General features: G+C 42.6%; 1 protein-coding gene across 3 annotated transcripts in view; it reads left to right on the top strand.

Moving 5' to 3' along the window:
* The window catches only part of DPY19L3 (dpy-19 like C-mannosyltransferase 3), an 82,086-nt gene extending 71,702 nt beyond the window's left edge, over nucleotides 1-10,384 (top strand). Inside the window, exons 17-19 of one of the 3 annotated variants that reach the window (XM_017873613.1) lie at nucleotides 2,011-2,143; nucleotides 4,809-4,967; nucleotides 6,568-10,384. In XM_017873613.1, coding sequence (XP_017729102.1) covers nucleotides 2,011-2,143; nucleotides 4,809-4,967; nucleotides 6,568-6,729 — 454 coding nt within the window. In that variant the 3' untranslated portion in view covers nucleotides 6,730-10,384. The remainder of the gene's footprint in view (nucleotides 1-2,010; nucleotides 2,144-4,808; nucleotides 4,968-6,567) is intronic. The other 2 variants (XM_017873612.1, XM_017873615.1) reach the window with 2 other exon arrangements.
* The last annotated feature ends 5,040 nt before the right edge of the window (nucleotides 10,385-15,424 follow it).

The raw sequence follows: 15,424 nt of genomic DNA on the forward strand, positions 1-15,424 counted from the left end.
CCAAGCTCATATGAAACTTTTTTCCTGCTGGAATCCGCATTCTAGACTCTGGCATGGGAGAGGGGATGCATATTATGTGTCATTATGTATGCTCATTGTCATTCCAGCCACTTTTTTTCCTCACTTAAGAACACTTATTGGAATGCGAGTGAATGAGAGTGTCATTGTTAGAAAGAAAATCTTGAATTTTTCAAAAGTAAACTATTTGTAAATGTCACAACTTGAATTGTAGGATGTCTTGCTTGTAGACATCCAAGGCCTCTGTTGGATGGCGTTCACGCTGGAGCCTTAGCACTGAGTTGGAATAAATAAAACATCCTGGTGGGATGTATGAATGTGATGAAGCTTCTCTTAGAAACCGCAGCACCAGAGCTAGTTGCGTGCCCTGCTCCAAAACCATGGAGAACAGCCTGCCGTGGCTTTTTCTGCAAAGGATGTTGAATTTTAATGATTTTAAATAAACTCCTCACAACCATCTTCCTCATTTTAGTTCAGTCCAGCAGGCACACACTCCTCTCAACACAAGAAGGATAAACGCATCCCGCAGTGTCCTCAGTGGGCCTCTGTGGGAAATTCTGCATTCAGGAGAATCCCTGGAAGAGAGCTCTTAGGGCCTCCTGAGAAATTAACTCCTTGACCGCTTGCAAGTGACTCTCAAGTTTCAGGAAAAAAAAAAAAAAGGGAAAGGGATTAAATCAGCTACTATGATTCCTTTTTTCCAGGGAGGAAAAAGGAAAAATGCTTTCCCTGTATTCTGGGAGTCTTTTCTTGGTCCTTAGTCCCTGCCCCTCACACCCATGGGAGGCGGAGGATCGTAGTGTGGTGGGAACTAGAAAGCGAGTTTGTGCCGTAATACTAGGGTGCCCTGTGTTCCTTAAACTGCATATAGTTTCTCATAATCAGGACTAAAGAAAAGTTATGTGTAAAATATTTGCGTTTTCACATCAGAAGTATTGTGTATCCCCCATATTGAGTAATAAGATATTGGCTATTTCAGAATCTTGTTTCCATGGTTTTTTTTTTATTTGGTTTTTGTTTTTGGTTTTTGTTTTGTTTTGAGACGGAGTCTCGCTCTGTCGCCCAGGCTGGAGTGCAGTGGCTGGATCTCAGCTCACTGCAAGTTCCACCTCCCGAGTTTATGCCATTCTCCTGCTTCAGCCTCTCAAGTAGCTGGGACTACAAGTGCCCGCCACCTCGCCGGGCTAGTTTTTTGTATTTTTTTTTAGTGGAAACGGAGTTTCACCGTGTTAGCCAGTATGGTCTTGATCTCCTGACCTCGTGATCTTCCCGTCTCGACCTCCCAAAGTGTTGGGATTACAGGCTTGAGCCACCGCTCCCAGAGTGGGGCCGCTCCCGGCCCCATATTTTTTGTTATTGTTGCTAATTGTGTTTTTATTTATGGTAGTATCTGTGATTTTTTTCCTTATTGCTTTTTTAAGCGAAAACCCTTGGAATTGACATAGTATCACCTGCAGTTTCTGGCTTGATGATTTGTTACATGTTGCTTTAGGTAGCCCTTTTGTTAAGTTGGATACACAAGCAGTGGCAGTCTTTCAGGTTATTTTTGTTAGACTCTGCCCCTCTGGAACAATATAGCAAGAGAGGATTGTGGGTCTTGGCCTAGAAGTCTGAACTCAAAAGCTACACTGCCTGCCTTCTAAGACAATTCTTTATAAAAGTAAACCTAGCAAAACAGTAAGTGGCTTCCCCACTGCTATTCTGGTGAACAGTCAAAAACAGATACAAAATATTGTTGTAAAAAAATACGGGACTGGTGCAAAAGTAATTGAGGTTTCTGCTGTTGAAAGTAATGGCAAAAACCGCAATTATTTTGCACTCACTGGTTTGAGTGGAAGTCAAAACCCAAACAAACTCCCGTTTTTTTTTTTCCCTGATTCGTAACTCTTTGTAACATAGCTGGATTCTTTTGAAAGAGTTTGATATTGTCTTCTTTGTTGTCTTTAAGGACCTCTTAACGGTGGGGTTAATTCAGACTCAAAAATCTTTCAGCTCTAACACTCCAAGAAAGGCTGTGTTTGCGGGAAGCATGCAGTTGCTGGCCGGAGTCAAGCTGTGCACGGGAAGGACCCTAACCAACCACCCACACTACGAAGACAGCAGCCTGAGAGAGCGGACCAGAGCGGTGAGGGTTCCCTGTGCCTCCCCTTGCTTCTTGTGGGCCAGCCATGGGCTGCATGTCCCTATGTGTGGTAAAGATGGGGCTGAATGCTGCACCCTCCAGCATTAGGTTAGGAGGGTGTATTAGTCAGTTTTCACGCTACTGATAAAGGCATACCCAACACTGGGTAATTTACAGAAGAAAGAGAGGTTTAATGGACTTACAGTTCCACATGGCTGGGAAGGCCTCACAATCACAGCAGAAGGCAAGGAAGAGCAAGTCATGGCATACATGGATGGCAGCAGGCAAAGAGAGAGCTTGTGTAGGGAAACTCCCCCTTATAAAACCATCAGATCTCGTGAGATTTATTCACTACCACGAGAACAGCATGGCAAAGACTTGCCCCCATGATTCAGTTACCTCCCACCGGGTCCCTCCCACAACATGTGGGAATTCAAGATGTGATTTGGTTGGGGACACAGCCAAACCATATCAGAGGGGAAATCAGAGCGTAAGTGCACAGGGCTCACATCTCCCGGTTCAGGACCTCTGCCTGCCCACATCCACTAAGGACGTGCTGTTGGGCCACAGGTCCTCCCCAGGGAAGAACCGAGAAGACACACGCCTTGAGATGTGCAGAAAAGAGCATTTGGGAGCAAAGCTTTTGGATTAGGGAGGGGAAGGAAAAGGAGTTGAGGCATACTGGTCACATTTCTTATGGACCATTCTGAAGTCTGGGGTTTTTGTTTTTTAATAGATAATAATAGTCTCATAGTTCAAAATTCAGAACATACAAAAGGAAATATAGTGAAAAATGCCTTTCCCATTATTGCAGTTCTTAGTTCCCCTCCTAGGAGGCAGATAATGTTAGCAGTTTCTTGTGTCTCCTTCCACAGGTATTTCATGCATATACAAATATGGTGGGGGAGGGTGGTGCTCCTTTCTCCATTTTAACAAAAGAAGTGGCATTCTACATTCTGCTTCTTCGGCACTTAATGTGTTTTGGAAATCATTCTATATTCAATATATTAACAGCTTCCTTGTTATTTTTAAAGCTGCTTAATATTTTACATGGCTATGGCATATTTTATTTAGCCATTTCTGCTGTTTCCCTGTCTTTTGCGATTATATGAACAATGCTGCAGATAAATTTGTCTGCGCATCACTCTTTCCAGACACAGTGTCTGTCTGTACAGCAGATTCTTGGATGTGGAAGTGCTGGGTCAGGGTTGTTGGCATCTGTAATGTAGATCGAAAGATGTTATCAAGGCCTCTCTATACAAGTCGTATTTGTTTACATTCAAGTCGGCAGCGCAGGAGGGCGCCTGTGTCCCTTCGTCCCTCCAATCAGGTTCCAACTCATAAATGTTTCCTAATGTCGCTTTTTCATGTTGACATTTGAAAAGTTGTTGAAAAAGTCTTGTTTTGAGGTGCCATTTGACTAGTCTGAAAGCAGATGATTTTTACTAAATCTCCTGTTTTGTGTAAGAATCATTTGAATTTAGACTCCTGCTAAAATAGGGATTTTTTGATGGGCTCAAGTGTTCCAGATAGTTCCAGATTAACTAGGAGGATGCAGGAAAGGGGCTCCCTGGTGTTTGAGACACCAGGTTCATCAGGGGTGGCCTCTACTGCTTGGACTGGAGACTGCAGAAAAGACAGGTTAGGTGCACAGAGCGTCCTTCTGGGCATCTCCTTTCCTGTCTCGGTACTAGGGTTAGGCCCCCCATGCTGAAATCCTGAAGGCCCTACGGCTCTTCATCATGGCCCTGGAATCCTTGGAATGCCTTCAGTCCGAGACCTTGTGCTGGACTGTAGGATGACACAGTTGTCTCAGTAATAGCATCCTACTCCCTACCATTTCACGCATCCGTGTGGACACATCAAGTTAGACCCTTAAGCCCAAATCAGAAATCTAGCATCGAAATCAGGGTGCAAGAAAGGAGGCAGTGCCTCTCTTCATGAACCCCCACATTCAACACCTCACAAAGTCTGTTTCCATTCCAGCCCCAGAATATAGGACGCTCAATTTGCATCCATCCACTAAGGGTGTGTGGCACTGGTATGAATGTGAAGGGGGCCTCCTGTGGCATTTCCCATGGTGTGCTGCAAGTGGCTCTCACCCCCAGGATGGACGAGAGGGAGAGGAGCAGTGGGGTCTCTCAGTTAGCCGAGATGCGGTGTAGCAGGTAAAGCAGCCTGTGCTGCCCCAACCTAGGAGCAGGGACCCTACAGGGGTCCTTCTCCCCACCTACCCGTGTCAGAAACTGGGGCTCTGCCTTACTGGGAAGGGTGTCTCCCAGACTGTCCCATCGCTCTTAATGGGCCATTTTAGTCTAGGGGTCCCCTTTTTAAAAGTAGAGACTGTATCTTATTTACTCAGCCCTGTCATTTACCTTGGAACAGCGCCTACTAATGAATATAGTCCTAACTTGAAGTAATACATTCTGAATCCAGATGTGTTCTTCCTGGCTCACTCTCTTCCCAAGGCTGAGCACTCGCAGTGTTTTGGGAACTTCCATGCACACACTCCAGGCCTGCAGATGAGTGTGTGTAGCGTGGCCTCGGCTGGAGAGAGCACCTTGGGCATTAGGTCTTAGACTCAGCCCTGTGAAAGGCTACGTCACATAGTTAACTCCCTGGCAATTGAGTAGCATTTGCCACATTGCATTTTTATCTCTTTTTGAAGGTTTATCAGATATATGCCAAGAGGGCACCAGAGGAAGTGCATGCCCTCCTAAGGTCCTTTGGCACCGACTACGTAATCCTGGAAGACAGCATCTGCTACGAGCGGAGGCACCGCCGGGGCTGCCGACTCCGGGACCTGCTGGACATCGCCAACGGCCACGTGAGCCTGCTGCCTCTCCCTGTGTGGGGTTCCCCTGCCCCTCCTGCTCTCTCCCACTGAGTGTCCTGTGTCCACTGGTGCATTTCCACAGGCTGGCTTTCAGAAGCTAAGTTGCACTCCAGGGCAGGACTCTGATTTGAATCCTAAGAATGTGCATCTTTTTATCCTTTATGTCTAGTTGAATTACGCTACAAATCAAGTATTCACTTTTTCTCTTGCTTCCTGCAGAACGCCTCTCTTGGCACTTTAGTGACTGCCACTGGGGCTGGGCAAGGAAGAGGTGAGAGGGGAGCCCTGGGTCCCCAGTGTCACATCAAACAGAGCAGCTCCGCCTTCAGCTCATTTGTATGATAGGGCTCTGCATAAAATGTATCTGTTAAGGATTTTGCTGCTATAAACAAAACCTCAGCTTTTAAACCCACTGCTCCAACGCTTCGTATTGGCTAGCCGCTGCATGGCGGGGATGGTGGGGCCCTCCTGCCCTCCGATCTAGGTGGTGGATTCCCCCTGCCCCTCCTGCTGTCTTCCACTAAGTGTCCTGTGTCCTCTGGTGCATTTCCACAGGCCGGCTGTCAGAGGCTAAGTTGCACTCCAGAGCAGAAAAGCAGTCAGCCGCTTGTCCCCTCTCCCTTCTGAGGAAAGTGTTCTTGGAGCTCTGCCAGGTCTCAGTAGAGCAAACAGATTTTCACCCTTTAGAGGTGTGAGGTGTGCTGTAATTAATGGTATGGAAGCCAATAGATATTTGTAAATGAGTTGTACAAAGTGACAAACCTAGCCTGAATTTGAAAAAAAAAAAAAAAAAATTCTTAACTGTACAAAATTTGAGATTCAGATTTTTGCCCGAGGAGAATCATAGTTCATAATTGTCTTGAGTTCAGAGGTGGTGCAGACCAAAGACATCCATTTAAATTTTGATTTGAGTGCGACGTTTTTCAGGTTATTTATTTATTTTTGGAGACAGGGTCTCACTCTGTCACTCAGACTGGAGTGCGGTGGCATGATCTTGGCTTACTGCAGCCTCAACCTTCCAGGCTCAAGTGATCCTCCCACTTCAGCCTCCCAAGTAGCTGGGACCACAGGCATACATCACCATACCCAGCTAATTTTGTTTATCTTTTGTAAAGATGGGGTCTGGCTGTGTTGCCCAGAGAAGTCTCAGACTCCTGATCCAAGTGATCCTCCTGCCTCAGCCTCCCAAAGTGCTGGGATTTTGGGCATGAGCCACCGCACCTGGCCGAAGTGTGACTTTTTCTGATGAATTAGAGAGCTTTCTCTGATCACAGTGGTCCTCTATATTTCATTTCTGTGAGAGAGACAGTATAGTATGTTCCTAAGAACAAGCAGACCTGAGTTCTAGTTCTGGCTTTCCCGTTAATGGGATCATCGTGTGATGCTGCACTCTCCTTCTCAGCCGTGGTCTGCACTTCTGAAGGGGGAAAAGGATGGGCCAGATGATCTCCAAGTGCCCATGGACATTGAAATAATATAATTTAATTTCACTCACATACCATTCTTAAACCCAATACCCATTCCTGCTCCTACTGTCTTTCATAAGTAGGATTTTCCCCAAAAATTGTATTTGGGTTTGTTTTGGTTTTAGATGATGGATGGCCCAGGAGAGAATGATCCTGATTTGAAACCTGCAGACCACCCTCGCTTCTGTGAAGAGATCAAAAGAAACCTGCCTCCCTACGTGGCCCACTTCACCAGAGTGTTCCAGAACAAAACCTTCCACGTTTACAAGCTGTCCAGAAACAAGTAGCACAGATTTCTGCCCAGTGTCTATTTTTGATACAGTGAAACTGCATCATGATGAAACTCGGTAGATGACGTTTCCTATGTAAGTAGGTAGCCCAAACCTTCAAGCTGTGATATGAGTAAGTTCTACAGATGTTTACACAAGCATTGCCATCTTTGAAAGCATCTTCTACAAGCGGAAGTCTTTTTTGTTGTGTGTCTATCTTTCTCATTAATGTTCTTTAGCCTAAATGTTGACAACTTTCTAAGAGTGACCTAAAATTATGTTGTTGGAGAGAATGATGTGTGTTCCATGGATACCTGGATAGGCACATACCATGTTGGAAGATGAGCACCTGTTCAGGATTTGAAATACTTTTAATTTTCAGGTGGCTTAAAACAGCTATGATTGAATCAACTAGAAACGATGATCGGCTTATTTAATATGATTTCACTGGTGAAGACGAATTGGTAGCTTTCTAAAAAGCTCTTTAGTGTCCTGTTGTATCTTAAAATATTATAATATTTTCCAATTGTCATGCTTTTAGCATTAACAAAAAAATCATGTTAGGGCTTTTATCAAACATTTTGTTACACTCTGTCTGAAATGTAATGTGGAGTACTTCAGCACTATGTGTCATGTATTTGTGTGTGTGTGTGCGTGTGCGCGCATGTGTTTTAATGCTGGGCACAGAAAAGTGTTACAAGTTCCATATTGTAAGTCCTTAAAGGGGCAGAAATGTATGTAGCCAAGTAGAATTTATTACATTTTAGTGTTATTATTTTAAAACTTACTGATACGCTAACCTCTCTTGCAAGTAATAGTTTTGCTTTATTTCTTACTCATTTCAATTTATTGAGTTTGCAAAATTTTGTAAACTTTTTGTGTTTTTAGCCTTTGTATTTTTTACAGCCTAGAATCTTGCAAAGTCTGAATATTTTTTAAATGTTCTATCTTAACTAGTTCACTAATATAGTATTTTTAGCAGACAGCATTTTCAGACAGCATTTTCATACCAAGTTTGACTTGTGGTCTCCAATCTTACTGGGAGGGCCCTGGTAGTATAATTCTTTTCCTTACTAAAAGGTAACCAAGTGCCTCTAAGTCATGCTTATTTGTAAACAACAAAGAAGAGTATACGTACTTGCTCAAAATTTTTTTGATAATTGCTTATATAATTAATTTCTAATGATGAGGACATGTAAAAGTTGCTAGTAAGAACATATTATGCATTTAATTAAATCAAGATGGCTAATGGAATTAACGTTCTCCCCTGTTCTTGCCAGATAGAAATGATTTAAGCATTTCTGCTTGCAGTTGTATTGAAGTAAATTACCATAGACATCAAGATGGCTACATCACATTTTCAAATGATTTTATATTAAATTACTACTTATTAAGCAGCATTCAAAAAGTCTTTTACACTGTCATGTTGGACACAAGCAGACTCAGCTTTTATCAAAACTTGTTTAAATAAAAAATTGACAGTAGCTGGGTTACTAAATTATGCAACTGAAACTCCTGAATTATACCTTTTTTGTATCCCTTAATAAGATTGGAGACCACTGCAGTTTAGGATAATACAATAATAAAACGTTTTAATCAGTACTAAAACTTTAATTAAGCCAATAATGATGCATGCCTGTTGTAGCTGACAGCATGGGTCAGTCCATCCTTCAGCGAGTGCCTTACTCTAATTGAAACCAAGCACACGTAAGGTACAATATGTTAGACTCTGTGGTTTTGTTTCCAAAATCCTCTGTTATGGCTATATTTAAATTTGTTTTAAGTATTCCTGTATGTATTCATCTAAGCATTTGGGCATTTGGAGTCTTAATATACAAGAAACATGCACTTAAATTTGTATGCTTATCACTGCAATGATGGCAAACAGTGATTTTTTTCTTTTTCATAGTTTAGGTGTCATTGTTGCCAGCACCTTTAGTGCTCAGTCTTCAGTGAAAAATATAAAGTGCCAAAAAAATCTTGCAAGACAGAATCCATACTTAACACTCTTTCCAAGACACTGTGACAATGTACAGTAGAAGTTTTTATTTCCTGATGACCAAATCTATCAACGAATCATGTTATTAATAAATATTTTTAGCACTTGTCAGTATTCTCCAATGTGACCTTCTCATTGGAGTACACAGAAGGAAAGCAAAGAAGAGCATCTGACTTCTGACTCTGGCTTACAGCCTCTCCACCAGGCTGAAGCAAGAGACCCACGGCGGCAGCTCCCCGCCACTCAGACCTGGGTGGTGATAGCCTCAAAGAATGGCTCTGTTTTCTGTTGATAGAAAACCCACTTGATTTTGCTTCTGAGTTAGCAATCAGAAGACCCTCTAAGTACAATAGAAGTGCTCTTAACGGACTCTGTCTATGTGACTCCCAGGCCCCGGAGTCTCCATCTCTCTCGTAAGCCACCTGCCCCAGCACAGCTGGAGGCTGCTCTCTGGTGTTCTCAGTGCTCTGGCTCTCTCACTTGAGTTGTGCGCCCGTCCCAAACTACTACATGCAAGCTCTGCTTTCTCTTGTAAGTACACAACTCAGTTAAGTATTTACGTACACGTAGAAAATACGGGTGTGAAAAGAAAGAGCTTTCTGCAAAAATTAAGTTGAATGCTTTGGTAAGAAGTGATAAAGGCTAGTTGCCAATAAAAGTTGCTTTTAAATTAGGTGTGGCTGGGAAAATTATAAGATATTGGGGAAATTTTACAAATCAAGAAAATTTCTGAGCTTAGATTGCTTCATAGATTTATTTAAGTACTCATCCCACCTTTTAAAACTCTAAACCGAGAAGAAGGGACCCAAATCATGTTATTGGTGTGATTTATGTGAGAAGTAGAACTACAGTCATTGGACCCTTAGGCAAAGGAAAAACTCATGTCTTTATATCAGCAGATCAGCAAACGAATGTACAGTTACACAGTTGAGGTTATGATTCCCTACTTTAACCTACTTACTTTATTAAGTGACCAACTACTGATACTGATCACAATAGTTATTAGAGATTCTAATTTAGTTGGAAGGTTCTAATCACTTTTATTACAGGCATTTGAAAAATAGGGATTCATTTCAAGTATATTAGCCAGGAGCATAGTTAGATGTTACCCAGGCCATTTGTCATCGTGTTAATGGTGATTTTCCTGACCCTTGTGAGATCAGCGTGACAGGAGTGTGTGCGTTTGTGTTTGTGTGGGTGTGTGTTTTTGGTTGGATGCTGCCAGGTGGCAAAGGCATATGTAAATACATCATCCGATCTGCATCTTTATTCCACAATTAACTAAAAGTAAAAATGTCTATTCTGATTCTGTATTAATTTTGTCTAAGATGTAAAGATTTTAGTTCATCTTTGGCCAAAACCTACCTAAATTAAGGTACAAATATTTGGTTTTTAAAATTTAACTCAAATCTCAAAATCAATAAAGTGTTATCAGATCCTGTATCTTGGTTAATACGCTCCCAAATACTTTAAACGTGGCAACCTTTTGGCCTAAGAGAGTGTTTGTCTGTTTGTGGAAAAAAGCTTTTGAGATGAGAGAATGTCTGTCTTTCTTGTGGCAATTGGTTTTCTGTTTTTAACACCCTTTGGGTAAAATCTTACAAAGAGCTTTTATAATTTGTTTTACTGAATTGTATGGAGATTGTATACTAAGTAAAGCTCTTTTAAATTGCACGAGTGTCTTGCATTTCTTTGAAGGTCAAAGCCCAAGGAACCTGCTTGTTGAAGTGCATTAAATATTTGCTAAATAGAGTAAATCACTAAAGATGGGTGTATCAGGATCTTAATTGTAACTGTTATTGTTGAGGGTGTTTATTTTTTCACACGGATTTTGGTTTGACATCTGCTTATTTGTTTCACTTGAATTCCAAGGTTATAGTTTAGATTTATAAAGAGAAGACTACTATCAGCAGAATTTATCCTTGAAGGACTAAATGCTATTTGTTTTGACCTCAAGAACAGTTTCTACTTAATTAAATTCTGAGTCTTTAGTAGTTCAGGAAGATGGGTGGTAGTGCACCTGCTTGGTTAGAGTGTATAGATAACAAATGTGTTGGACTGTTACGTTCAAAGCAGAAGTTGAAATTTCAAGCAAAAATGGTCAGAAAGACAAAAATGGAAAAAAACCGGCAGTGAGATCTCAGATATTCTGTACTGACAGGTGGTCCCTAGCAAAATAAGAATAATAGTATAGATAAGCGAGAGATGTGGGATATGATACTGAACATGGAATGGGCTGACATGGACACCAGCCGCTTGACAGATGAAATGCTTTTTTTTCTCTGCCCCTCCTTTCAGATAAGGTGTCTGAAACTCATTTCATAAACCTTTTTGTTATTATTTAGAAGTTTGCTTTATAAGATTGTTTTTCAACATGCGCATAATAGAACTATAGTATAATGTGAAGTCAATTTCATGAGTTACAACCAACATTTAAAAGGAAAGGAGGGAGGGAGGGAAGGAGGAGGACAGCCCAGTGTTAAATGTAAGTGCTGTTTTGTGGAAGATCTGTTCCAGTTATACATGTAGGTATTCATGTTTGGGGGGTACAATATAAAATATATTTCTTCTGAGTTACAGTCAGGCTGAAAGCCAGGCCTTTATTAGCTGGGGGATTCTGGGAGGATGGCAGCTTGAACTTGTCTGTGTCCTTGCCCTCTGTGCTAGCAGAACTGTCTGAATGAACATTGGTGATATTAAAGAACTAGCGTAATGATACAGAATGGCTGGGCTCCCGGCTGAACCCCACCCTCAAGCCCAGAACCCTGACCCTAAGTGAAAACAGCTGACCCTGTTTTTCTGCCCAAATGTTGCCTTTTGCGGCTGCCACACCCCTATCCTGTGCCCATAAAAATACTTCAGGTGGCAGAGCAACTCAAGCAGCTGAACAGCAGGGATACAAGCCGCCAACTGGCGGGAATACAAGCAGCTGAGCAGCGGAGACTATGGATAGACCCAGCTAACTTCAGACATGTGGCTTCAGGGAAAGATCTCCCCACACCATCCCCTTTCCAACTCCCATCCCACTGAGAGCCACTTCCATCACCCCATAAAATCATCCACATATTACTACGCTTCAGTCCGTTCATGTGACCCGATTCTTCCTGGATGCCAGACAAGAACCCAGGTGCCAGGAGGGCAGGGGCTTGGATACTGCTGTGGGGCCCACACACAGCCTGCCTCCTGCCAGAGAGGAGCCACTGGCCAGTTCCAGCCTTCCTTCCCTCCAGTTCCTGCACTCACTTGCTCACATACTCCCTCGCGAGGAGTGGCCAGCAGCAGGCTGAGTGAAACAGCCACTCCAGTTCTCACCCACGAAGGGGTTCCCTGGCTCAAGGAAACAGTCCCATCTCAATAATTCTTGTATGTGATATGGACATTTTCTTAAGTTTCTTTAAAGTCATTATATTTTAAAACATATACTGAAATATTTACAGGCAAGTGTATGTCTAGGATTTGTGTCAAAATTTTGTGGGGCATCTAGATGAAACAAATTAACAATGAAAACATATGGTTTAAGCTAGTTTGGAATTTTTTGATAATGAAAAGAGAGAAATTAAACCCAACGAAACAGACCAGGAAACTAGGAAGATAAAATGTATGAGATAGCTGAAATCAATCCAACAAATAGTAAAAAGGATAAATAAATTCAAAATTCAGCTCTTTTAAAATGAAGCAGATAAACAATGGGCCAACCTGATTAAGACAAAACAAAAATATAAAACAGTAGAAATGTAAAAAATATAATTCCAGGATCAGGAATAATAATTATATGAGGATAACTTATGCAATTCTGTAACAAAAGTAAATAACCTATAGGAAATAGGTTACTTTCTAACAAAATAGAAAATGTCAATGTGGCCTGAAAAAAGAAGTTGAAAACTTGAATAGACAAGACCCATGAAAGTTCTGGCATGGGGTTCAAAGGTCACAAAGGACATCAAAGGTCACAAAGGACATCAGGACAAGAAGGGTACACAGCCAGATTCTTTCTCACTTTTAAAGAGGGGATGACTCCCAAGTTCACTTAGTCTCAGCCATAGAATAGGGAGAGCCCCAAGTTTTAGGAAAGCTAGTCCAACTTTCACACCAAAATAACACAGAGAATGTATCCATTTTCTATTACTACATAACAAATTACCACAAATTTTGCAGCTTGAAAAAACACATGTCTGTTATCTCAAGGTTTTGTGGATCAGGAGCCAAAGCACAGGTTAGCTGGGTCCTCTCGTGTCTCACAAGGCTGCAATCAAGGTATCAGCCAGGCTGCTTTCTCATCTGGAGTTAGGAGACCTCTTCCAAGTTCATACAAGCTGGTGGCAAAATTAAATTCCTTATGCCTTGGGACTGAGGCCATTAACTCCTAGAGGCCACCCCTCTCTAGGCGATTCACAGCATGACCGTTAGCCTCTTCAAGGCCATCAGAAATCATCTCTCCAGTTCATCTTTTAAGAGTTTTTCAGCTCACGCCTGTAATCCCAGCACTTTGGGAGGCCAAGGCGGGTGGATCATGAGGTCAGGAGATTGAGACCATCCTGGCTAACACAGTGAAACCCCGTGTCTACTAAAAATACAAAAAATTAGCTGGGGGGGTGGTAGGCACCTGTAGTCCCAGCTACTCAGGAGGCTGACTCAGGAGAATGGTGTGAACTCGGGAGGCGGAGCTTGCAGTGAGCCGAGATTGTGCCACTGCACTCCAGCCTGGGCATTGCAGTGAGCCGAGATCACGCCACTGCACTCTAGCTTGGGTGACAGAGCAAGACTCTGTCTCAAAAATAAAAAGGGGAGGTTTCACCTGGTTTAAGTCAGACCCACCCGATATAATCTCCATTTTTGTTAGCTCAAAATCAGCTAATTTGTGACCTGAATTACATCTGCAGAATCCTTTTGCTTTTGCTATATAGCCTTGCCTAATTACATAAGTAGGAGTAGCGTTTATATTCATAGGCTCATCCACACTCAAGGGGAGGGGCTCTGCAGGGCATGTTCCTCAGGCAGTGGGAATCTTGGGGGCCATCTTAGAATTCTTCCTACCACAGTTTAAAAGGACAGGATCTGGGCCAGGCATGGTGGCTCACACCTGTAATCCCAGTGCTTTGGGAGGCCAAGGCAGAATGATCACTTGAGGTCAGGAGTTCAAGATTAGCCTGGGCAACATAACAAGACCCCATCTCTACAAAATATATGTTTTTTAAATTAGCCATGAGTGATGGCACACACCTGTAGTCCCAATTACTTAGGAGTCTGAGGTGGGAGGATCCCTTGAGCCTAGGCATTTGAGGCAGCGGTGAGCTATGATTGCATCACTGCACTCCAGCTTGGGCAACAGAGCAAGACCCTGTCTCTTAAAAAAAAATTTAAAAGAATAGGGCCTGGCGATAATGGTTAACATACAGCTTTTGTAAACTTTGACAGAAAGGAGGCACACAAGGTGAATCCCAGGGTCACCTAGGCTTTCTCCCTTAGAGGCTTTTCCAAACTGTGGCACAGGAAAATGGAGCCCAAGCAGAGTATGGCAGGCTTCCTGGAGGAAGCAGATTTGAGTTGATAGCTGCTAAGGTGGCTGGGATTTGGCAGGGGGTTGGAGGGGCAGAGCACCAGAGAGGAGGGAGTTACAACAAAGAAAACCTAAGAATTTCCCATTGGGTCCTTGGTCAGTTCCTAGCCTGCAGAGGCTTAGCAGAGAACATCTGGTCAGTGGCAGAACTGAACAGAAATTTCAGAGGTTACACAATCCTGAGGAGACTTTGGAATTTGGGTCCAGCTGGGACTGAGAGACCATGGTGAATCTCCCAGGCATTCAGCTGAGACTCTAGAGAGGCTATACCTTATTCTGGGAGTAGAGGCTGTTATCCAAATTGCCAGAAACAAATGTAAATCTGCTATGAAGGATGATAACCTTATTCATGGCTTCAAATTATCTTTACACTTTTTATATACACAGTGTAGCACTCAATAAAAAATAATCAGGAATAATTTTTAAAAACTGAGACCAGGTGTGGTGGCTCACACCTGTCATCCCAGCACTTTGGGGGGGTCGAGAAGGGAGGATCACTTGAGCCCAGGAATTTGACACCTGGACAACAAAGCAAAATTCTGTGTCTACAAAAAATACAAAAACTTAGGTGTGGTAGCATGTGCCTGTAATCCCAGCTACTCAGGAGGCTGAGGTGTGAGAATCACCTGAGCCTGGGATATCGAGGCTGCAGTGAGCCGTGATCATGTCAGTCTGTACTCCAGCCTGGTGACAGAGTCCTGTCTCAAAAACAAAAACAAAAAAAACAAAAAACATGACTGAAACAGAATTGAAGTAGAAACAGAGCCATAGGCAAATCAAATATTGCAGCCTGAAGCACAGACTTTAAAATAACTCTGCCTATCATATTTAAGACTTTAAATGACAAGATGGAGAATTTAGGTGAATAACTGAAAACTTGATAAAAGCAAAATGGAAATACTAGAACTGAAAAAGTGCAATGAATTAAGTGTTCACTGTTGGGTTAGACACAGCTGAAGAGAGAACTGATCAACTGGACAATAGGTTAGAAGAAAATATCCAGGCTGGGCACGGTGGCTCAAGCCTGTAATCCCAGCACTTTGGGAGGCCAAGACAGGCAGATCACGAGGTCAGCAGATCGAGACCATCCTGGCTAACACGGTGAAACCCCGTCTCTACTAAAAAATACAAAAAACTAGCAGGGCGAGGTGGAGGGC

The sequence above is a fragment of the Rhinopithecus bieti genome, unplaced genomic scaffold (assembly GCF_001698545.2).
Source record: "Rhinopithecus bieti isolate Rb0 unplaced genomic scaffold, ASM169854v2 scaffold_7509, whole genome shotgun sequence".
Classification (NCBI taxonomy): Eukaryota; Metazoa; Chordata; class Mammalia; order Primates; family Cercopithecidae; genus Rhinopithecus; species Rhinopithecus bieti.